Below are 22,842 nucleotides of genomic sequence, written 5' to 3' on the forward strand. Positions count from 1 at the left end.
GCAGTTCCTGTCCCAGGGTCAGGCTGGTGAGTTCATATTTTTGCGGATGACAGGGATTTGCAAGCTGGCTTCCCACTACAGGTCCTGGTGCTGCCCCCGTGCAGAGCCCCTTCCCACCTGTCGAGCCAGGCCTGCCACAGCTGTTGCCGCCACCATCCCCACTGCCGTGCAGGCCCAGGAACCTGCCCGGCTGCAGCGAGCTGCTCGGAGGCGTGTGTGTGCACGCTGGGTTGCCTGCGCTGCCCGAGCCCTCTGCGCATGTGCAAGCATAACCTCTGGTCATGTTTCCACTGCTTACGTGCATGTTCCATTGTCCTATCAGACTTCACTTACCAAACGCAAGTTCAAAAATAAAATTATTAAGAATTTCAAGACAGGAACAGCAGAGGATTAAACTAAGCGTGGGGTCCTTCTGAGAGAAGGGCCCTGTGAGACTGCACGGCTCATATGCTCGCGAGGCTGCATATGGTTCCCTAGTCAGTCAAGTGTCAGGATTTGAACTGGAAGGAGGAGAACATGAGGTGGTAGGGAAATGATGAAACTGACGGATTCCCTCCATGACTTTAACGTAAGGAAATAGGTTGTTGATAAATCTGTGTCATCCTCATAATGAAATGTGTGCTTACTGAGAGCAAGAATCGTGTCTTACATAACCCAGTACGCACCACAGAGCCTACCTCCATGCTTTGGATATAGCAGATGTTAAATAAATTTGGTTGAATAGATAAATTGCTATTCTTCTGTTTTCAGAGGGGTAACATCTAAAGACCTGGCCACAGATAGATGGTCTTTTTATGTTAAGTCACTAAACTGATCAAAGTCGGTGTAAAAAACTCTGATCTGATGGTCTGATCCAGGAGGAGGAATATTGTTACTAAGCATTGTGTCTCCTGTACCGATTCTCTACACGTGCCTGTATGTAAACTTCCTGAGTTTGGCAGGAACCTTTCTGCCTTTCCCTGGACTTAAAGAGAATCTCATAACTGATTTCCATTTTTTTCTCCTTTGTTTCCTGAGGGGACTTAATTCTTTTCCAGACCCGAGATTAAGATGGCATTACTCTTTACCCAGAGTTTCCAAAGGTGATTTTGTAAATATTGTCTTAGACCTAACGATGCAAGACTGCTGACTAGGGAAATCTCATCAGCAAGTGGGAGACGAAGGGAAGGAGCAAAGTCTATAATTCTGCCTGTAACTTTTTATTAAAAACTGTCTTCTACAGCAGGCAAATCAGGGTGCTGCTCCAACAAGTAGCACAAGAACTTGCCTTTGGGGCTTCCTTGCTTCACTTACCGTATAAAAGTTTGAATTTAGGGTAATAAAAACAGACCTTGTTGAGGCATGAAGATGGAAGATAGGCCTGGATTCTGCAGGGCAGTTGCAATAAGTGCTCAGTCTACAGACAGGCAGGCCCTTTGCCAACCTCTACTAACCAGTGTTAAGGTCTATCCACAGCCCAAACTTCCTGTCGACCTTGATAAGTCTACACTCTACGAATAAGTAGAATTTACTAGTATGCATGCCAAAATGGCATACTCAGATGTTACTTATTCATACTGACACACCCTGATACTATCAGGCGCTTCCAATTCTAAATGACCACACATTCCAGAGGATGCGATCCAGGGAGTACAAATAACATTCACCGGGGTTAAGAGCCTATGTCCCTCTTATGTAAAACAACAACAAGAACAATAAAACTTACTGATGGGACCTCAGCCCTGGTGACATCTTGACTGCAGTGAATTCTTGAGGCAGAGGCACCCAGCTAAGTTGTACCTGAAATCCTGACCCACAGAAACTATGAGAGATGTTTGCGGTTTTATGCTGCTAAGATTTGGAGTACGTCATTACACGGCGGTAGATGATGCGACTTAAAGGAGGTGAGGGAGTCAGCCATGTGGCTCTCTGGAGGAGGAGCACTCTGGGCAGAAGAAGCAGCCAGTGCAAAGGCCCTAAAATAGGAGCACGACGGATATGTACACGGAACAGCAAGGAGGCCAGTGTGTAGGAAGAGGGAGTGAGGGCAAGACTAGGAGATGAGGTAAGAGAGATGACTGGGGGTCCGATCATATGGGAAGCTAGTAGGTTACTGGAGTAACTTTGGCCTTAATGTGAGAGAAACTGGGAGCTGTTGCAGGGTTTTGAGAGAGTAGTGGCATGATCTACGTTTTTGAAAGATCACTCTGGCTTGTGCTGAGAATCAGCTGTAGAGAATAAAGGAGAAAGCTAGGACACCAATTATGAGTCTGGGGCAGTAAATTAGGCAAGAAATGATGGTGGCTAAAATCAAGATGGTAGCTCATAGAGTTAATGTAACAGGCATGACTTCTGGATGTAGAACCACTGATTGGTCTGCGGGGCATGAGAGAAAGAGAAGAGTCAAGGAAGACCTCATCATTTTCAGTTTGAGTAATAAAGAAATGGGAAGACTGTAGGAGGATCAGGTGTGGGGATGAGGAAAATCAGAAATTCACACTTAATCACATCTATCGAGATATCTATTACACACCAAGTAGAGACATTAAGCAGGAAATTGGACATATGAGTCTAGAGTTGGGGAATGATGTTTAGGCTGGATATATATATTTAGAAGTTGTCAGTATACAAATAGTATTTAAAGTCATGAGACTATATGAGATCACCATCTAAAGATAGAGGGACCAAGAACTGGGAATTGGCGTATTCCTACATTCAGAAGTTAGGATAGAGAGAAGGCATTGTAGAGAAACCTGGGAAGGAATAGCCAGGGAGGTAGGGGGAGAACTCAAGAGTGTGTGGAGTCTTGGAGTCAATTGAAGTGGCAGACCGCCGCTGCTGTGTTGGTATGAATACCGAGAAGTGACCGCTGCATTTAGCATGGACTTTGAAGAGCAGTGTCAGTTGAGTCATGAGGTCTGGAGAGTGACTGGAATGGGTTTAGCAGTGAGAGAAAAAGAACTGGAGCTAGTAAGAACAAAATAACTCTTTCTAGTTTTGCTGCAAAGCCACCAGAAAAATCAGGTGGTATCTGGTGAGGGCAATGGGGTTAGGTTTTAAAAAGGTATTTTTCTGCTGATGGGAATATTGAGAAATGGCAAAACTTTGCTGATTTAGTAGGAGGAAGAATGGCTAACCAATGTCCTTAGGTAGACTCTAGTGTCCAAGTAGAGGGCCTAGCTTTGAGCAGAAACCCAGAGAGATTGTTTAGTCTCAGGAAAAAACTGTAAATGACTTTGAAATGAGCAAAAAATAGTACTGGTGCCCTGTCTAGCACACTCCTCAGGTTATCTGCACCTCGTCTTTGAGCTATTTTACAACTTTGTTAAGTCGTAGACTCTCAGTACCGGTTCTAACATCTTACTAGTTCCTTCATTATGAGTTCAATAAAATCTCTGGCACGCGTTCATTTTATATTTGTGTGAGAATCATGATTATACATTCTCTTTTAAAAAGAAAGTATCCTTCAATAGTAACGAGGGCGGACAACATAAACGGGCAAATGCTTAGGTGGGTGGAGGTAGTGGTGGTAACGATGGAAGCTGTCTTCCAGCAGCTTCATTTTCCTGAGGACAGGGATGTGACACAGTCAGCAGAGTGGGAGAGTGAATGGACTGGGGAAGTTTAGTATGACCGCAGCAGGGAACACCACTTGAGGTTAACGGCCATGAATTCGAAGGGGGATGTTCGTGGACTGTATTTCTCCAGCCACAGTTCGGTTGCATAGGTGCACGCACCAAGGAGGGAGGGTTGAATTTAACCAGGGGTGTGCCTTGGTTAAACCACCAGGAAGAAGCAATGTGGGGAGGCAAGAGAGTTGGGGATATATACAAAGAATGATTAGAGTGATTCACTTAAGCAGGGTAAGGAGATATGACTTAGGAAAGGTGAAGGACAATAACGTTCTATCGACAGACTGGAGGTCCCAATGGGGTGGAAAGACTTGGAGTTGCTGTACTAGAACAATAAGCTGGGAAGACAGGAGTTGGTAATCAGAGAAGCAAAATATTCCACTTGGGGCCAGCATCCTAGCATCTGAACAGACATTCTACTGTTTGAGGGTCACTTACCTGTTAACCACCGAACTCCTCTTTTAGTGTGTGGAAGCACAGATGTTTTGCATGGAGTGCTTACTTCCCCTTCTCCTAGTTTAATTCTTATGGTCTTTCTCAATGAGATGATTCCACGAAATCAAGTTTTGTTTTCTTCAAGAGTGAACAGAATCTGCAGACAGACAGGCAGCACAATGAGCAGGGTCTCTCTGGAAGGTTGTGCAGTCTGTGCACTGCACAAAGGACCCCAGGCTGAAGGGTGAGTGGGCTGAGATCCAGCTCAAGCTCTGCTCACTGAGCTGCAGTCCTATCACCAGCTGCCTTTTGTGTCCACAAAGGTTCATGCCCTGCTCTCGCGGGGATATTCTAGAGTAACGACTTGTCTAACTCACAGAAAAGTGCTAGGTAGACCAAGGATCCCTGATAAAAGCTGCACATGTGCTACGAGGCTTTACCCAGAGGGCTAGACTCAGGAGGCACATTTGTCTTTCTGCAGAGAAATCTCCTGTGTTCTTTTGTCCTCTAAGCATTTCAAGCGTTCAGAGTCTTTTTGAAGGAAGAGACCTGGTATTATATGTGCATAGAGTAGCTGTTTCCCCAAAACCAATACATGGCTTTCTAGATCACTGGTATTTGAGAAAAATGATGAAGTGTGCATCATGTGAATTACTTAGGGATCACTGCCACCTCCACTGTTTCTTGTCCATTTATCAGAAAAATCTTAGAAAGTTAGACTAATGTAAGACACTGATAAAAATCAGCTGAATATTTTTTTTTTCTGATAAGCAATGTAAGCGAGTGGGCAGAAACTGCTTAGATAGTTGTAAAAAATTTCTACTTGCTCATTTACTATTTTAAGACCTTTAATACATCAGTTCATTTTAAGTTATTTATCAATGGTCTTTGAATTTTCAGGTAACTTTAGTTATGCAAATGTTTACAGTCTCCTTAAACTATCCATTAAGCTTCGTATAAAAATATCGGCAAAGGCTTTTTTTTGGGATAGGAATTCTAGCAATAACCACTCATTGAATTAAAAACATAATACAGAACAAAGCTTTGTGGAGACAAAATAATCCATGCTCATTGAAAGCAAATGTTAGTACAGAGGATGAGCTACAACTTGGAGACTTAAAAACAAAGGCTATTTTCAGCACACTTTTATAGTCAGGAGCTAATCCAGGGAATGCTGTCATGAGGTAGTTCAGTATCATTTCCCTGAACTTAATAGTAACAGAGAATTAAAGAGTAAAGCTATTCAACTAAGCCAGTAGGAAAATCAAGAATCTCCAGCCCCAAGCTATTTCTGGATTATCCGTGTGAAGAACCTGCAGACTCTCTCTGGTGTGCTCCCTTTAGGCACATGGACTATGTTCACCGGCACAAAGAGCGACGCTGACTGTGATCTTGCAAGCACAATTCTCAATTATTCTCCACGGCTGAGCTTTCGTCAAAGACCACACAACTCTGTTCTGAGCCCCTCTGAGGACATCATTACTTCCTTTTCTGTCTTCACCTAGAAATGCAATGTTTGGGCAAGGAAGGGGGAGGGAGAGTAGAAGACAGGAGAAGCATGAGAAGGATGGCAAGAACATGGGGAGCACAGAGCTGACTGGGAACCCTCTCTCATGGCCCGACAGGCTTCTTCACAGGGAATATTCATTATTTTACTTAAAAGTACAATGAAATTCCAGAATAGCAGACAAATTCCTAGTCTAACCTAGTATAAAACCGCATGCTAAAGCAAAATACATTTTTCTCCCCAAATAATATGCTGCTAAAATTATTTATGCCATTTGTGTGGAAATTAAGACCAAAATGCAATATGCTTTACATTTCTGGTGTAGAAAGTGTTGTTCCTGAGTCCCGGTCCTGAGGATGGCAAATCTAAATGATAAGTGAAATGAATATGTCATTTATTAGATGGAACAGCTGATGGAAGTGGTATTTGATTACTGGGGAGAAAAGGCTACTTCAGAAATCTAAGAACTTTAGAAAATGTGCTGATATACATATATTGAAAGTTGGGTTAAAAAGAATCTGTTTACCAGCTTTGGTTTACTACTCCAGAGATGCAGATGGGGAGGATATTCTTAGACTGTGCCTTCCATACGTGTCTGGTTAATAATGAGGTGCTTTCCCCCACAGCATGGTACGTCTTAGTGCAAAACTTTAGTACCTAGTAGACTATAATAAGATATCTGTATAAAAGGAATAAAGTTAATACCTCGGCCAATAAGCCAGTAAATCTTACGCTGCACGAATGTGCAGTTTTTACTGCGTTGCTCAGGCTATAGTATTATTTTCTACTTTCACACCATGCAGTTATATCCACTTGATTTAATCATGGATATTTTCTTTAACATAAGCTATCTTAAGTGTAAACTTTATTTTAAAATATCTTCAGATTCATTCTATTAGTTAAAATACACTCAGGCAGACATTAATCCAATTTGAGTAACTACATATGAATGAGGCACTATCCAATACCGAGTGTAAGTCAGTTCCATTCACGAAGGCTTTTTATGCTTAAATATATTTTATTTCAGATGCTTACACTTTTAAGGTACTCCCTAGAAAGGGATGTCAAAAAAACATTAAATAAAAGAGGTTTCAAACTTTGTTAGGCTATGATTTGAGGGGGAAATAACTACTGATGGTTACATAGCTGGAAATCTTTGTGGTAATAAGTAAAAGTATAAGCTAACTTCAATAAACTCACTTTTCCCAGAATCCATTGGTGTGAAATTATACATTGTTGTTATTTTCAAAGGCTATTAAGCTTTGACTGATACGCAACAAGCGGTTACTGAGCATCTGCTATATTGCTTACTGTGTAGTCTAGTTAATTTGTCTGTAGCGAAAACAAAGCCACAGATGACCTTATCTCTTCCATTGTGTATGTAAGTGTTTGTTTGAAGTTGTTTGTATATTCTTGATTAGTTTGTTTTTGAAGCAGCTTGGACAAGTCTCATCTACTTTTTAGCACTTGGTTGCTTTTATAAAGCATCTCAGAAAGCAGACATAGCACTCCCAGGTCTGCCAGAAGTATTTCTTCTCTGAAGACTCAATTTCTTCCACTGTTTAAAAAAATTTTATTTATTTTGCCACGCTGAGCAGCAAGTGAGATCTTAGTTCCCCAACCAGGGATCGGACCCATGCCCCCCGCAGTGGAAGTGCGGAGCCTTAACCATTGGACTGCCAGGGAAGTCCCAAGACTCATTTTCTTGAGCGGTATTGCTTTGCTCATGCAGTGAAGACTTCTGGTAACAGAAATGGACCAGAGACTTTCAAACAGTTCTACAGAAATTGTACTTTGGTCTCTAGACTTCGTTGTCCTTAGGAATTGAAACTGTCACCTGGTGTGCATTCCTCATAACTGAGATTATCTTAAAACAGAAATGGTAGGAAAGCTTTCCTGTGCTTCGGGTAGGAGACGAATTTGCTTTTGTAGAATTTGTGGCTGAGGAAAGCAGACAGGGCCTGGCTGAAGAAGACATATGTTACCACGAGCCACCAAGTTAAGTTGTGGAAACCAAAGGTGACAGCCATGGAAATGTAGATCATCAGCTCTGCCAAGTAGTTAGGGGAAGAAACATATTCAAACCAGTCTCCAAAAGGGATTCGGTGGTTACAGTGAATGACCACTCCTGAAATGGAAAAAGAAGATACCCTGAACATTTGAAGTTGCCAAAACAAAGTTTTACCACTTCACCCTCCAAATAATTTATAAAACTCATTTAGAAAAAGGTGTCACAGACCTGTACAAACCACCATCCTGTCACACCTCCACTGTCATTCTACTACATATTAAAAAGTCACATGCTGAGGTTATACTAACAACTGTAAATAAGTTTCTCCAACAATCCTCCAAGCTATTAAGAGCTCAGACTCCAGAGTCAGACTGCATGAGTTCAAATCCTAGCTCTGCCACTTACAAGCTGTGTAACTTTAGATAAGTTGCTTAACCTCTCTGTGCCTCTCTTTCCTCATCTATAAAATGAGGATAAGACTGTACCCGCCTAAAGCGAGTACTGTGAAGTTACATATAAAGCACTCAGAACAGGGCCGGCACAAAGTAAGCACTTGATAAATGCTGAATAGTACTATTCCATTTTTAGTATTTCAGAAAGTCTAATAAAAACTGTACCTGTGATAAGTCAACACAAGCTAACTAAAGAGTCAAGTTTGCTTTGCTTTAGCTGGAATGATACTAACTTGGCACAGTAATACTAGGGCTCACATGCTGGTTAGACACATATATGCAGTGTAGGCCCCAAAATGTGGGCACAGAACAGAGTCACAGCATGTCAGGGCTAGATGGTGCCAGGGAGGTCTTTCAGTAAAATGCTCTCATTTTACAGACGGGAAGATCAAGACCCAGAGAGTCTTGTCAAAAATGAGCATTTCATAGATTAGTCAACTAATTAGGGCAGGAAAGAAAAGAGAGAAGGAATATGTACACCTAACTTCTGAGGGCTAAAATCCCCATGCAGTGGTTCTAAAAGATATCTCACCTGCTTTATTTTTCCTGAGATTGCCGAGAATGACATGACACTTATACTGATGGACAGATGACCAGATGAACATCATCATTCCGAGGATATGGAACCACCGAGCTTGCATCAAGAGATTTTTCCCTACCACATAGACTACAGAAATAAGAATTATCTTATTAGCCAACTCTGCAAAATTTCAGAGGCTCAGAGCATTAAAAAAATCATATAATCAGTAGAACACAATTACCTACTTATTCTGTTCTTCACGACTGGAAAATCATCCTGCTATAATTTCCCAAGTACAGAGGGGAGAACACCATCCCTGTGGATGAGGGAGGTGTGCTCCTCAGCCAGGGGCAGCTTCAGGGGCCCCTGGCAGAGAATTCCATATCAACACATTTTCTTGCTCCTTCTTCAAGTGCTTCAAGCACAGGGGTCAGCTCTGTCTCCCACTCTTGTGATGTACTCTCGTGTGGTGAGACTTCTTTGCATTTTTATTTCAAAGCCTGGTTTTATGTCCTCTTTCTTACAGTCTGCTGTCAGAAAAACACTTCCTAAGGGATCTCATCCCGAGCCATTTCTAAGGAAACCTTTAATGCTGACTTGACTGGCTCTGGCCAATGAAGAAAATCACTGGAAGTAAAGGCTAACAGTGGAACTTCTCAAAGAGCCGAGAAATGGAAACTGCAAGATAAAGACCAAAACAGTATCCCTTTCTCATTAGAGAGAACCTAGTCAGAGAGATTTCGTTTTAGGAGTAGAAACACTCAAAAGTTTCATCTTCTTTCTTCTCCAGCTACCAAGAAGACGGGAAGAATGCAGGTTTTCTAAGGACTGGCATTAGAAAAACAAATTAAGGACTTCCCTATGTTCAGCAGGAAGCAGTGAGGCTAGTCAGGGATTTGACTGAAAAAACAAAGCTGTCTATTGACAACGGGGAAGAGGCGGAGGCTCTGCAGCCAAGAGGGAGCCCCTACAAAGTTGATTCAGGTAGGAGAACCAAGGATCAAGCTATTCCATATGGGTACTTGGAGGCAGGACTCAGCTGATGACAGCTAATGACAGTCCACCAAAATCGAATTGTGTTAATTTCTTTTAAAAACTTGCTTTCTCTAAACAATCTACCACAGTCTCTTAATGTTGACTAAGTTTAGCCATTTAACTAAATAGTTATATTTTTATAAGTTAAAAATAAACAGAATATGAAAAGTAGTTTTAAATCAGAGGGCTATAAGAGCAAGTCACCACAGGATTAAAAGTTGAAGCAAGTGTCTGAGAGTTCACGTTACAGCCAAGTCACCTACTCTAAAGGCAGAGAAATTACCTATGAGAGAAAAAAAAATTTTAAGAGTAAGTTATGATACAGGAAAGGGGAGGCAGGAGGAAGGCTATTCACTGAGGGTCTAATCTGTGTAGTATTTAATTATTCATTTATTCATTCGTTCCTTATTGAGTGTCTACTGAGCGTGGCATCTCTCACAAGGGATAAAGCAGTGGGTAAGTCAGGTCAGATCCCAGTCCTCATGAACTCACACTCTAGTAGCAAGAGATGAAACACGTAAAAAAAATCAATAACCAAGATAATTTAAGGTACAGATGGTACTCTGAAGAAAAAACAACAGAACAATGTAATGGAGAGTGACTGGGGCGGACCCTCTAGACTTTGAAGGCAAGGAGATATGAAGATCTGGGTAGTTTACAGATACACTTTCTTTCCACTTTCACAAGAACCCTCTGAAATCAGTATATGTCCCTAATTCCAGATGAAGGTTCTGAGGCTCTGAGAAGTTAATAAGCCAGAATTCAGACTCAGGCCCATCTGACGCCCAAGCCCCTGTCATTTCTATCAGACTCTGCAGCTGGCAAATACCCCAGCGTGTTCTCTTCCAATGAATTCCTGAAACCAGTCTTCCCCATACTGTCCCAGATGACCTCTTGAAGGACAGGTAGGTGAAACACAAGTTTCAGAAAACTTCAGCAAGGAGTGTCTAAAAGCTATTTTGTGGGTGTCTCAGCAGCCTGTCCTTGACTTCTTATACAGGAGGGAAGGTGGAAGTTGGGGTCCAGCCAGCAGAGGAAACTCCAGGAGAGATACGTAATGCTAACAGACTGCAAGCTAGTGGGTTACCAAAGTGCTTTGGAAAGCTCCTTTGGGTAAAAACCTCGGACTGTTCTCCAGGAATGACGGCTCAAACCGTGACATGGGATGCACGAGGATGCCACAGCCGAAAGCTCAGGGAGGAAAAACTGACTTACGTTCAGGGAAATTAGATGGAGAGATGCTAACTGAGTGGCTGGAGCCAATAAACAGCTCAGGAATTGAGAAGGAGCGTCAGTAAGTCATACTTCAAAATCGTTCCTTGCGCCATGGAAGCCACGGGTTGTCCTACAGCAACAGAGGGAGAGGCCAATCAAGGGGCACTTGACACTGAAATCAAACCTGAGGAGAGAGCTCACTCACTGAGTACTGGAAATACCCAGACCTTGGGCTCAATTTACAACGAGGCATAGGGCAGCTTTAGGAAAGAGGGAGACTTGGGCTTAGAGAAAACAGCTGTGAAGGACCTCCCCTAGAGCGTGTGGGCTGACGGATACCAAGGGTGCGAGATGAAGTTAAGCTCAGCACTAAAAGACTCATTTCCATCACCCAAAATGACTTGAATTCTTTATGATAAGCATGCACTGTTTTTACAAAAACGATGGTCAGATATGTCAGATATCCAATCCTCCCTCTCCCCCATCCCCCAAATCACATTTCATTTCCTCCTCATAAACAAAGTCATGATTTTGCTTCCCTCTTCCTGGCTAGTGAGAGCTCAGAAGTGTTAAGACACAATTTTGATTTACCACAGTAGTCTTTTGTCCTCTCCGCTCAGGCTGCCTCACTTGAAAAAAGCTTTGTCACAACGGGAACAATCACAAGAACGAAATGGCAACAAAATGGCTCCCTACCTCCTCTTCAAATCCCAACTATTCACCAGGAGCTTCAGGCCACCCTTTCCTCCTGTGGTATTCCATGATTTCACCCTGCACAACAACTTTCCCTTCCCCACCCTCACCCCTCCACCCCTGGATGATGAGGCCTTGGTGAGGCAGCTTGGCTTGCTGACCCTTTCTCCTGTTCCAGTGTGTTCCCCTGCTTCCTGTTCTACTCTTGACCACACTGCCTCTTTCTTTCCAGACTAACTCCACAGAAGTTCACTGACTTCAGTCCCACTGATGGAAACCCCACCTCCCACTTTTTCATCCCTAAACCAGGCCTCCTGAAGACTTTGCATTTTATTCTCTTTACCGAAGGCACTGCTGCTTACGTTGGTATCTCTCAGGTTTAAGCAGTTATGGTTAATGTGATGTGTATCTGCTAGGCACCCTTGGGTATGTTGACTTTTTAAAGATACAATTAGAGCCCAAACTCCTCAAATGCAAAGTGAACTGGGCGGGTCTCCTACTTTCTAACTTCCATAATGCTTGGTGGGATGCTTCACCCAGAGTCCCTCGTATACCCAGTGACTCAGCTGACAGACCCCAGCAACCACTCACCATTCCTGCCGTCCATTGGCACTTGGCTCAACACAGTCAGGCCAACAAGGACATAGTAGACAAGTCCAAAACTGTACTGCACGACGTGAATCACGGCATTGGAGAAGACACTGACATAGAAGCACTCGAAGAGTCTTCGTAGGCTGTGCAGCCACAGAAACACTAGCGCTAAGAACGCAGACAGCACAAGCTCATCCCCTACAATTCAGAACGGAACATACTCAGGTCTCTCTCCAGGACTAATCCAAAGCTATGATCTTCCCTGCTGTTAAACAGGGTATTAAACAAGATCAGAGCTAGGGAAGGGCCCTAGATATCATCCAGTCCAACACCTCCTTTTTTTGGGCAGTGAGGGAGTGAGCCAAGTGAAGTCAAGGCATTTGGCTCAAAGTTACACAGTAAGCTAGTGACAGAGCTGAGACAGACTCAGGTCTCCTGACTCTACTCTGTGATGTGAAAGCCTTCTGGGTTACGTGGCTGTGAAGGGATCCGTGCTCTCAGAACCCAGACTCCACGGTCTCTGGTCCCTGGCACTAATCCCCATTTGAAGATAGTCAGGAAGAGTTCCTGGATGACCTCTGAGCAAGGACTCCTGGTGGGATCCCTGAGGTCAGGGGGGGGAGAAGAGACACAGGCATATACAGAAGCAGAAAGGGGGATGGGAACAGAGACAGGAAGAGTTATGCATTTCTTTCCGTATTAAAAAAAAAAAAAGAAATGATACTTTTGGGGGACTGTGAGCCTTGAGATCGATCTTCCTATCTGCCTCTCACCCCTCTGCCTCAAGAGAAGTCAGAAGAAATGCTGGTTTGTAAAATGACATAAAATCTAGATGTATCTTTAAAATGTTATCACACACATCATAAAAACACAATAAGGACACAGCCTAATGAATTTTTGCAAAGTACACCAGCCCATCCCACCCGTACGACCAGCCCCTAGATCAAGAGACAGAGCACAACCAGCACCTCGTGCCCCCCTCCCGGCACTGCCCCTCCCCGCACCCTCCCACGGGTACGCTCTATGGAGACTTCCATCACACAGATAGGCTTTGCCTGCCTTTCTCTTTTAAATATAGTGAAACCTAGTTCTAACCCTTCGGGAATAGGATAAAACAAACAACCAAATACAACTCCTCACAGCCACCCTTCAAATATCAGAACCCCAGCCAGCCCCCCAGTAAGCAAATGAAGAGGTAAAGCGGGATTCGCCGAGGTATCTTCCCCTCCCAAGTAGGATCTGCATAGCTTTTTCTTTCTGTCATCTTTTGCAACAAGTTCCTCTGGTTATACAGAAAAGGACTGTTCCTAGGAAGCCAGCGGTTTGGCTGCTGGAACAAAGGACAGAGATAGCACCAGAACAATTTGTTTCTAATTCTGCCCCTCTCCTGACGCCTGACATCAGTTGAGGCCACTTTATGGTTTTCACCTTCAATTCCTTACCTTTTAAATTGTTCTGTGTATCCTTCATTCAAGGCACAGTGAGGCAAATTTAAATGCTATTTTGTAATCATCTGATCAACAACTATTTACAGTCAATTTTTTCATATAACCAAAGCCTCACAGCATAACAAACATTTTTAACCTGTGATCAAAAAGTAATTTTCTATCAAATTTCTGGAGTCCAGAGGCATGACTGTGGTTGGAACTATATATATGATAAATGTTTCAAGGCAAACCTGAGGGATCCTAAAGTACTAAAAATATCAGAGGGAGAGCACAGCCAGTCCTGTTCAGCACAGCACTTGCTGGGAAATCAGGGATGAAGAGCTGACTCTCAGCTCTGCCATGATCTCAATGAAGGACTTGGGGCCTTCCCCTTGGCCAACTGGCTGGGATCCACGCAGAACCCTTTCTGCCCCACCCTTCACTTCCCAGCCCCGCCAAGAAGCTGAGAGTGGCTACGAAATACCGAGAACACCTCCCCGCAGGCAGGAGAGACAGGAACAGGGTGCAGTGGTTGGTATTAGCCAGAGGAGTTGTTACCTCGGAATTGCGCAGCCCCAAGAATTCTGAGTAAATGATGAAGCCAGTTTGGAAAAGGTGCTCCCACAAACAGAGACTGAGTGAGGCTCCAAAGCAGGAAGCCATTCCACAGCACTGAGATGATATAGAAGTGAGAAAAATACCTGTGAAGGGAAAACAAGTTAGGTGATGATCAGAGTGGATCCACTTTAAGCCTTTGTACAGGAAGACTATTTTTAGTTTCCCTATCCTCTTTCCTCCATTCTGCAAGTATAGTTTTGCTTTTTTAATAGAACCTGAATCCTACAGATGTTCAGATGTTTGAAATTTCCTTTCAAATGATGGGACTGGTTAACTAATAAGAAAAAGAGGCTTCCTAAGGTTAACAACAACATGAATGACCTCGTTAAGCTTAGATGTAGGGTTAATTAGCTATCTCTCTTATCTCCAGGTAACAGGATTGGGCTCAAACTCAGAAATAGGGGGCCCCAGGGCCTGGCAGAGACAGCCTAGATTGTGCTAACACTAGCCAAATCTGTGGAAGATTTCTAAATCTCGAGTGATATTGCTGCAATAGCCATACAACTGTTACACAAGATTTGCACAATCACAGGCTCTCAGGGTTGCAAGAAACCTTAAAGGTCTACTGATTCAGTGTTTTCTTAAACTGTGTTGACCTAAATTACTTTTATAATAACATGACAAATATTAACTCATAAAACTAGCTATCAACTCCTGATGGGTACCGCTCTCATACAAATACAATACATATTTTGCAATCAGAGGGAGAGCACAGCCAGCACCTCGTGCCCCCCTCCCGGCACTGCCCCTCCCCGCACCCTCCCACGGGTACGCTCTATGGAGACTTCCATCACACAGATTGGCTTTGCCCGCCTTTCTCTTTTAAACGAATGGAGTAAATAAAACCACAAAACCAATAAAAGTTGAAATTAGCAATTAGCAACATCAATTTAACGTGAAAAGTTATGCTGGTTTGCTGCAAAGGAATCACCTAATATGGCACCAGGGCCTAACATGTTTTTCTGAGGTCTCTTTACCTATACCTCTACTATTTTTCTCTAATCAAATCAATGCAAAATCTTTCTGACTCTGCAGGGTGCCTGGAGGTCACCTGGCCTTCCCTGGTCTTCAATGCATCACATCTATATTAAGCCCTCCTTCTTGTCTCATTAATCTGTGATGCAGTAAGACAGCCTGGAGTCAACAGGATTACACATAGACTCAGGGACTCCTCTTCCAGTTGATTCAGAATATGCTTGTATGTACCAGACCTCACAGTCCCCCAGACTATGCCCACAACCCGTCTGACAAACACTAATCTAAGCTGACCATTCCATAGCAACCCACTTATTCTCCCCACTACAAATTCTATCACGGGATCTGTCCTCTCTGAGATGTCCTCTTATTCTGGATTCGGATCTTCTCTAGGCTCAAGGGCTTAGTTTCCTGCAAAGTTCATGCATGAGTGTCAATTCTACCCCCTCGTCCCCACCCCCGGGCCCCCCCGGCCTTTGGTTGCCTCCCAGGGTCTTCCCTAAGACACACTTCCTAGAACTGAGCCCAGGCCTGGTCTGAGCCAGCAGAGCAGAATGGCAGCTGCAAGGTGCTCTGCAGGCTCCCATGGAAAGAGGAGGGGCCAGCTTCTGAGGAGCAACTTTTAAGCCGCTTTACCTACTTCATGTTTTCAAAAAAATTTACTGAGCACGTAGAACGTGCTAGGTGATGTTCTTGGAGCGGGAGACGCAGCAGGGAGCGAACTGAGCAGGTGGTTGCCGTGCTGAAGTTTATCTTTCGGCAGACAGTCCGCAAACGAACCTGCAGACATCTAGCCCCGTGCTGGGTGAGGGGACAGAGAGGGTGCAGAGCGGAGGCCATTCTGGGTGAGTGGTCAAGGATGGCCTCTCTGGAAGTGACACATGGCTAGAATGAGTAACCTTTGTGAATTTCTGAGGAAAGAATTTTCTAGGCAGAGGAAACCACCACCACAAAGGCCCTGAGGCACGACAAAGGACACATGTGTGGAGGGTGCTAGGGCATGAAAAGGAAGGGCAGACCCTACAGGGTCCTGTAAGGACACTGGCTTTTAAGTGGGATGGGAAGGCATCTGAACACAGCAACCTGAAGTAATACTTCATGTTTTAAAAATCCTTCTGGCTGATGGAAAAGTTCTGGAGATGATGACAGTGGTGATGGCTGCACAACAATGTGAATGTACTTAAAGCCACTGAACTGTACACTCAAAAAGGGTTAAAGTGGAAAATGGTATGTCATGTATATTTTATCAAAATCAAAAAACAAAAAAGAGAGAGAGCATTGCTCATTCATTTTGGTCTTTTTTAAGTTAAAAAAAATCCCCCTGGTAAGGAAAGAGAATCGTCCAGTTGTGGGGAGACCAGTTAAAGAGTATTTCATTTCATCTTCCCAACAATCCTGTCAAGTTTGCATTATATTTACATGCGGCTGATGAGAAAACTAAGGCTCAGAAGGTTAAGTTACTTATCCAAGGTCAGGCAGTAAGTGGCAGTGTTTGGCTCCACACTCAGCCCTGATGACTCTGAAGTTAAAATCACATGGCTGTGCTCCTATTGATGTGATCTAGACTTGCCTGAACCTGCTTTTCCAGCTCTATGTTACATGTAGCAATTTATACTAAACCATAAGTCAAACAAATTACTCATGAATGTTTGATATAAGATGCTAAGCCACATTTTGCTGTGCCCTACTTGTGCCATGGGGTTTTGATTCACAGATTGTTTTTCTTATTCCTACATTTGGCACATTCTCTCTTGTTTTGCTTGCCTGATTTCCTGCTACAGGAAACGTGTCCTACTCTTTATTTGCGGTTATATCTGTTTTTTGAAAATACCTAGCTCTAGCCTCAAAAGCAGCTCTGAAAACTCTACTTCCTTCTCTTCTAGACACTCTCCCTCTTTTTCCTCCCTTGGCACTTTGCTTAACTGAAGTGAGCCCCTGCAGCAGGGATAAGGGGACCCTTATGGTAACTCAGGGCTGGGCACCGAGCAAGCACTGCTCTGACTTAACATTTTGGTGCTTAGTATAAGCCAGGGGCTGCTCTAGGCTCTGGGGATATAGCAATGAACACAAAAGACAACAGTTCCTGCCCTCACGGAGCTTATACTCACAGTTACACAGAAGTAAAATTTACAGCATGTCAGTAGGTGATAATTGCTAACAAGAAAACTAAAGCTGGGAAGGGACGAAGGAGTGCTGGGGATGGTAGTATTATACTTTTAAACAGGGTGGATAGGGCAGGCCTCGTTGAGAAGGTTATACCTGAGCAGAATTATAGGAAGTGAGGGCATAAACCATCTGGCTATCTGGGGGAAGAGCTTTCCAGGTAGAGGAAAGGCCTCTACAGGGCGAAGGCCCTGAGGGGACAGAAAACAAGCAGAGAGACCCAGAAAACTGGATTGGAGCCACACAGGGGGAAAACGATAGGATCGCAGTGAGGTGGTGGGGACAAGACTGTACAGGGTCTTGGGCTCCTCCTGGGAGTGAGCTGGAAGCCACTAGGTGGTTCTGAGACAGGAGATATCTGATCTAACACTACTTGCTGATTGCCAGAACTGATCTCAGGACCAGTTAGGGGAGTTATAGGTTTAACTAAGGAAGGAAACCAGTGGTTCCTGAGTCCTGACTTGGTGCCTGGCCCTGTGCCACGTGCTTTAATGTCTTCACCACCTGTACGAGGAACAGGTGCTGCGATGCTAACACTCTAACCCAAACCACCACCTCTTGCCTGGAGCACCGCTAACGGCCTCTTACCCAGTCTTCTCCACACAACGGCTAGTCATCCTCTCAAACGTGAATCCCATAATGCCATGCCCCCTTCCCCATCCTAAAGCTGCTTTCCATACCCTCAGAATGAAATCTAATCTCCACTATGGTCTGTAAGGCCCGCTGTCCGTCCTGGCCTCCCAAAATGAACTCATCTCCTGCCCTGCCCCTTTCTTTTTTTTTTAATGTAAATGACTGCTTATATTTATTTATGGCTGTGTTGAGTCTTCGTTTCTGTGCGAGGGCTTTCTCTAGTTGCGGCAAGTGGGGACCACTCTTCATCGCGGTGCGCGGGCCTCTCACCATCGTGGCCTTTCTTGTTGCAGAGCACAGGCTCCAGACGCGCAGGCTCAGTAATTGTGGCTCACGGGCCCAGTTGCTCCGTGGCATGTGGGATCTTCCCAGACCAGGGCTCGAACCCGTGTCCCCTGCATTGGCAGGCAGATTCTCAACCACTGCGCCACCAGGGAAGCCCCTGCCCTGCCCCTGCCCTGCCCCTTTCTGATCTTCCTTTCCAGCGTTGTCATCGGCAACCCCAGCTTGCTCATCATCAAGTAACCAGGCTGCATTTCCTCTGAAGCACTTATTACCATCTGAAATTATTTTGCTTGTTTTACAAGATTTGTTTACATATTTACCGTTTTACAAAAACAAAGGCTCCAAAGGACCTAGAATAGCTCCTGGCAATACTAAGTACTCTATAAACAATGGTTAAATAAATGAATGAAAGAGAAGGTACCACATCCAAAGTTACTCTCAGAGAAAGCAGTAAAGTTAATCAACAAACCAATTAAACCTAAAACTTTTTTCTTTTTTTTTTTTTTGATTCATTCAAAACATTGATCGAGGACCTTATCATTATCAGGCATTGAGCCCGGGATATGGCAACAAACAAGACAAATGTAAACATATGGAGTTTACAGTCTGGAGCAGGGATTCCTGACATTTTTCTTCCATGGACTCCTTTGGCAGTCTGGTGAAGGCTACATGCCTAAAAGACATAGGAATAAACGAAACCAATTATGCTGAAATATAGGTAACACAACCACTAAGAAACATTTGTGATATATGTGCTTCTTAATTAATGTATTAAATAACAAGGTATAGTGGAGGATAATACAGTATTCTTATAGCGATGAAAATAATGTTTTGAGGTCTCCTCAATATTTTTAATATAACATTAAAAAACTTGTCACAAAATTGCAGGTATTGCTAATTCTACTGTGGTTTGTTGATTACATTCATCATTAAGAAAGTGCCGAATTTCAGCTAGAGGTTAGTGAAATAAAGATGCAATTTTTTCCAATCCAATTTGCCCCAAATTCTATCCACAGATCCCCTGGACTGCTGGTTAGGACCCCTGAACCCTAGTAGGGAAAGTCTGGATGGTTCTCTTTGTCTCCACAGCTCAATTCAATTGCAATGTTTCTATAACATTTCGAAATATTAGAAACAGAAGTACCTCCATATACACTATGCAAGTCAAGAGCACTGTGACTCACGCTCAAGGTCACGTATTTATTCAGACTTTCTGGGAAATCAAAACTCCAGGAAGGGCTTCCCTGGTGGCACAGTGGTTAAGAAACCACCTTCCAATGCTGGGGACATGGGTTCGAGCCCTGGTCCGGGAAGATTCCACATGCCGCGGAGCAACTAAGCCCGTGTGCCACAACTACTGAGCCTGTGCTCTAGAGCCCGCGAGCCACAACTACTGAAGCCTGCGCACCTAGAGCCCATGCTCCGCAACAAGAGAAGCCACCGCAGTGAGAAGCCTGCGCACCTCAACGAAGAGTAGCCACAACTAGAGAAAGCCCGCCCACAGCAATGAAGACCCAATGCAGCCAAAAATAAATAAATAAAATAAATAAATTTTTTTAAAAAATTAAATAAAAACAAAAAACAAAACTCCAGGAACCAAAAGAAAATGAGAAAAGCAACTATCACCTTAATTAAAAAAAAAAAAAATCTACCAGGCAGGGGTAATGGAATCAAACATTCCATGAATTCAATTAAGGTTTAATTCTTTCCTCTTTAGGAAAAAATAATCCCAAACAAATTCACCTAAGCTCTTGGGTGCAGAAACGTGATATACAGCTGCCTATTTCTAAGTGTAAAACTTACAGGCTTATTTTCACCTTTAAGAGTACTACTGAATTCTGAACAAGGAAAAATATTTAAATATAGCATCTAGACATTTTTGCCTTTCATGACTGGCCTGGATTTGCTGTACCTTTCCTAGTATGAAAAGAAATTTTAGTTTAAATTTAGAAAAAAGACCAAACAAAACACCATGCGAGGGTCTGTTCTAGAATTCTGGAAGAAGAAAAACTTATAAATTATTTCATAATATAGTAGAAATTACAAGGAGCCCAAAGAGTACCAATTTTGTAGTAAAGAGTAAGGGAAAGGTACAAAATCTGTTTCTTGGCCGTCAAATATAACAACAGACTGGAGTAGTAACAGGTAGGGTATGGGAGCCAAAGAAACAGGTAAGTGCAGGGAATGATTTGAAATGTGCCCTCTACTCCAGCAACAGTAGTACCTTTTTTAAAATTCAGAAAATAAATTGTTAGAGCTCACACTCTCAAAAGAATTTTTTCTTCACCTTGTAACATTAAAAAAATGACAATCTAGCAATGTCCCTGCTATGAAATAGAAAAGTACTACACTCAAAACCTGATTAAAAATAGGATGACCGGAAATTTTAGCTTACAAAGAGCCTCTAAGAAATAGGTTTAATCACTGTGTGTGAATCGTCTACTTCTTCCCAGAGCCTCATTCCCGTTACCTTTCCTCAGAATGACCTAGTGCTCGCTTCTCAGTGTTAATACCTGATGAATATTTCTCCAAGTCAAAAGTGGGAAGCCAAGTTTATTTAGACCCTTTCTTGTCTGCAGACCTGGGGCACCGCCTATGCGAGGTTTAAGCGAGAACCAAGGTGTTTTAATACATCAGAAACCCTATCACATTTCTCCAGATTCCTTCCTAAACGCCAACTTAGGCTGTATCTCCAAGAAAAGCCACTGCTATATTCCTATCGTCTAGCAGTGTTTGGCTGACTCTTCCCGGTAATGTTCTGAATTTAAAGAAAAGCAAACAAAAAACCGAAACTATAACAAGCCTTACAATTTCTGAAAGAATTCTATTGAAGTCCTAACGATTTAATCTCTCGTTGAACTTCGTTATGAAATCTGCTGAAAGTCAAATGCGGCTTAGGGATCAGGCCTGCCTAAAATGTGCCATCTTGGGCAACATTTCTCCAGGGGCACCTGCCGAGATGCGGGTTAGGAGCGTCAGTGCGACCGAAGGAGGTGGGCGCCAGTGGGTGACCCGCGTCTCACCCTTCATCCTAACTGTTGAGGGTTGGGAAACAAATAGGGGACACAAAGGCGCGAAAGGAGGGCCTGCCTTCATTTCTAGTGAGTTCCGGCGACCTCAAGTTAGCTTACGAGCCCCTAGAGTGCAGGAGAGGGGAAAGAGGAGAATTCGGGGACAAAGGAAACTTTAATTTACCGCCTGGTGACCGGGCCTAAATTGGGAAGCGCTGCCATTTCCCCCGAAGGAAAGGCTACGTGCGGCCACAAGTTCACGTTCCTGCGCCCCCGAAGGTGCGCGCGGCTCAGCACCCTCGGTGTCGGCGGACACTCGCTGCATTCAGCCCCCGGGGCCACGCAGCGGAGACGGGCAGAGCCGGCGGTCGGGCAGGCGTTGCGCTGCGTCGAGGAACCCGCCTGGGCCTCCTGGGCCGGTCCGTGCCGGCCCCGCCGGCCCCGCGCCCGCCTCTGCTGCCCCCTGCCGGCTGCTCGAGCGGGGCGCCCCCGGCTCTCCGCGCCTAGGCAGCCAGGACTCGCGCCCAGGCTAGGTTACCTCTTGGGGACATCAAAGGCCCGACAGGCGGCCGGGCGCGACGGCCCCCCTTCCTTGGTTTTTCCATAGCGGATCAGGTCCTGGAAGAGCGCGCAGCCCGGAAGCAGGCCGGACGGCACGAGCTGCAGCAGTAGGGTCAGCAGGAAGGCCGCGGCCAGCGTGAGCCACACGGCACGCAGCGGATTCAGTGCCGAGAGTTCAGCCCCCGCCCAGGGAGCCATGGCCGGCGCCCGGCATCCGCACTCCCCGGGCCCTCGCCACCCGTTGGCGGAGGAACGGCCACTAGAGCGCGGCGCGCCGGGCTTGGCCGGGCGGGACGTGGGTGACGCAGCGCAGGGCTGGGACGCGCTCGGCCCCGCCCAGGACACGCCTCCCGGGGGGAGGTACCGCCCCGCCGCGCGGAATCTTTGGTCTGGGTCTTGCTGGAGCTTGGTGGTCGCTCTATCGCTTGTCTGAGTCGGGGGTGCCTATATGGAACCCCAGAAATACGACTCAACAGTATGATTCAAAGCAGCGGAACGAGCAAGACCACGTCTGCAAGTCTTCACTGCAGCATTATTTTCATTGGAAAAGTGGAAACAATCCAGAATGTTCCACGTTAAGGTATCTAGCTAAATTATGGTACAATAACATTGGAATATCATGAATCCATTAACATAATTATGAAGACGTTTGAAACACGGAAAACTGTTTATGATAACTGAAACTGTAGGTTAAGCGAAAAAAAGACTAAAATATATAGCTATGATTGTGAACAACTATATTAATATGAATGTATGAATATATGGATGAAGAAGGCGGGTCATACACGAAAATGAATAATTGTATTAGGATGTTAGGAATGTGTATAATTTAAACATGTAAAGTAGAAAGTCAAGGCAATTGCACATACAAAAATGGAAGTGGTAAAAATTCTATTTTAAAAACTGCAGTCCTCTCCGTACTAGAGTTCCACTTCTTAGAGTTAAAGTTTTTAACACCATCTGCCGTTTCTTCTGATATTTATTCCGTGTAGTGACTGCTATTTTTATTGACTCATCAGTTTTAAACAACACTGATTTTCAGTTAGGACAAATGTAAATTTAACTCTTTTAGGTAATTTTTTTAAAGCCTTGAAAATGT

At 44.2% G+C, this 22,842-nt stretch overlaps 2 protein-coding genes across 2 annotated transcripts in view; one reads left to right on the plus strand and one right to left on the minus strand.

The window, feature by feature from the left end:
* Positions 1-7,102: 7,102 nt before the first annotated feature.
* Positions 7,103-22,044, minus strand: SRD5A3 (steroid 5 alpha-reductase 3). Its single transcript, XM_068542927.1, has 5 exons — positions 21,721-22,044; positions 14,056-14,198; positions 12,071-12,268; positions 8,549-8,683; positions 7,103-7,681 (listed from the first exon to the last, which is right to left on the minus strand). Exons 1-5 carry the CDS (start codon positions 21,939-21,941, stop codon positions 7,422-7,424), a joined length of 957 nt encoding a protein of 318 aa, XP_068399028.1. The 5' UTR covers positions 21,942-22,044; the 3' UTR covers positions 7,103-7,421.
* Positions 22,045-22,202: 158 nt separating this feature from the next.
* The window catches only part of KDR (kinase insert domain receptor), a 201,015-nt gene continuing 200,375 nt past the window's right edge, over positions 22,203-22,842 (plus strand). The window contains exon 1 of the mRNA XM_068542929.1: positions 22,203-22,323. The gene's annotated coding sequence lies outside the window, so the exon portion shown is untranslated. The remainder of the gene's footprint in view (positions 22,324-22,842) is intronic.

The sequence above is a fragment of the Eschrichtius robustus genome, chromosome 4 (assembly GCF_028021215.1).
Source record: "Eschrichtius robustus isolate mEscRob2 chromosome 4, mEscRob2.pri, whole genome shotgun sequence".
Lineage (NCBI taxonomy): Eukaryota > Metazoa > Chordata > Mammalia > Artiodactyla > Eschrichtiidae > Eschrichtius > Eschrichtius robustus.

Excerpts from the sequence above, each read along its gene's own strand:
- SRD5A3 (XM_068542927.1), bottom strand. The coding sequence starts at position 21,941 with ATGGCTCCCTGGGCGGGGGCTGAACTCTCGGCACTGAATCCGCTGCGT. Across the intron at positions 14,199-21,720 it reads GCCTTTGATGTCCCCAAGAG|GTATTTTTCTCACTTCTATA; the intron begins GTAACCTAGCCT and ends TTCCCTTCACAG. Across the intron at positions 7,682-8,548 it reads TCTCAGGAAAAATAAAGCAG|GAGTGGTCATTCACTGTAAC; the intron begins GTGAGATATCTT and ends TTTCCATTTCAG.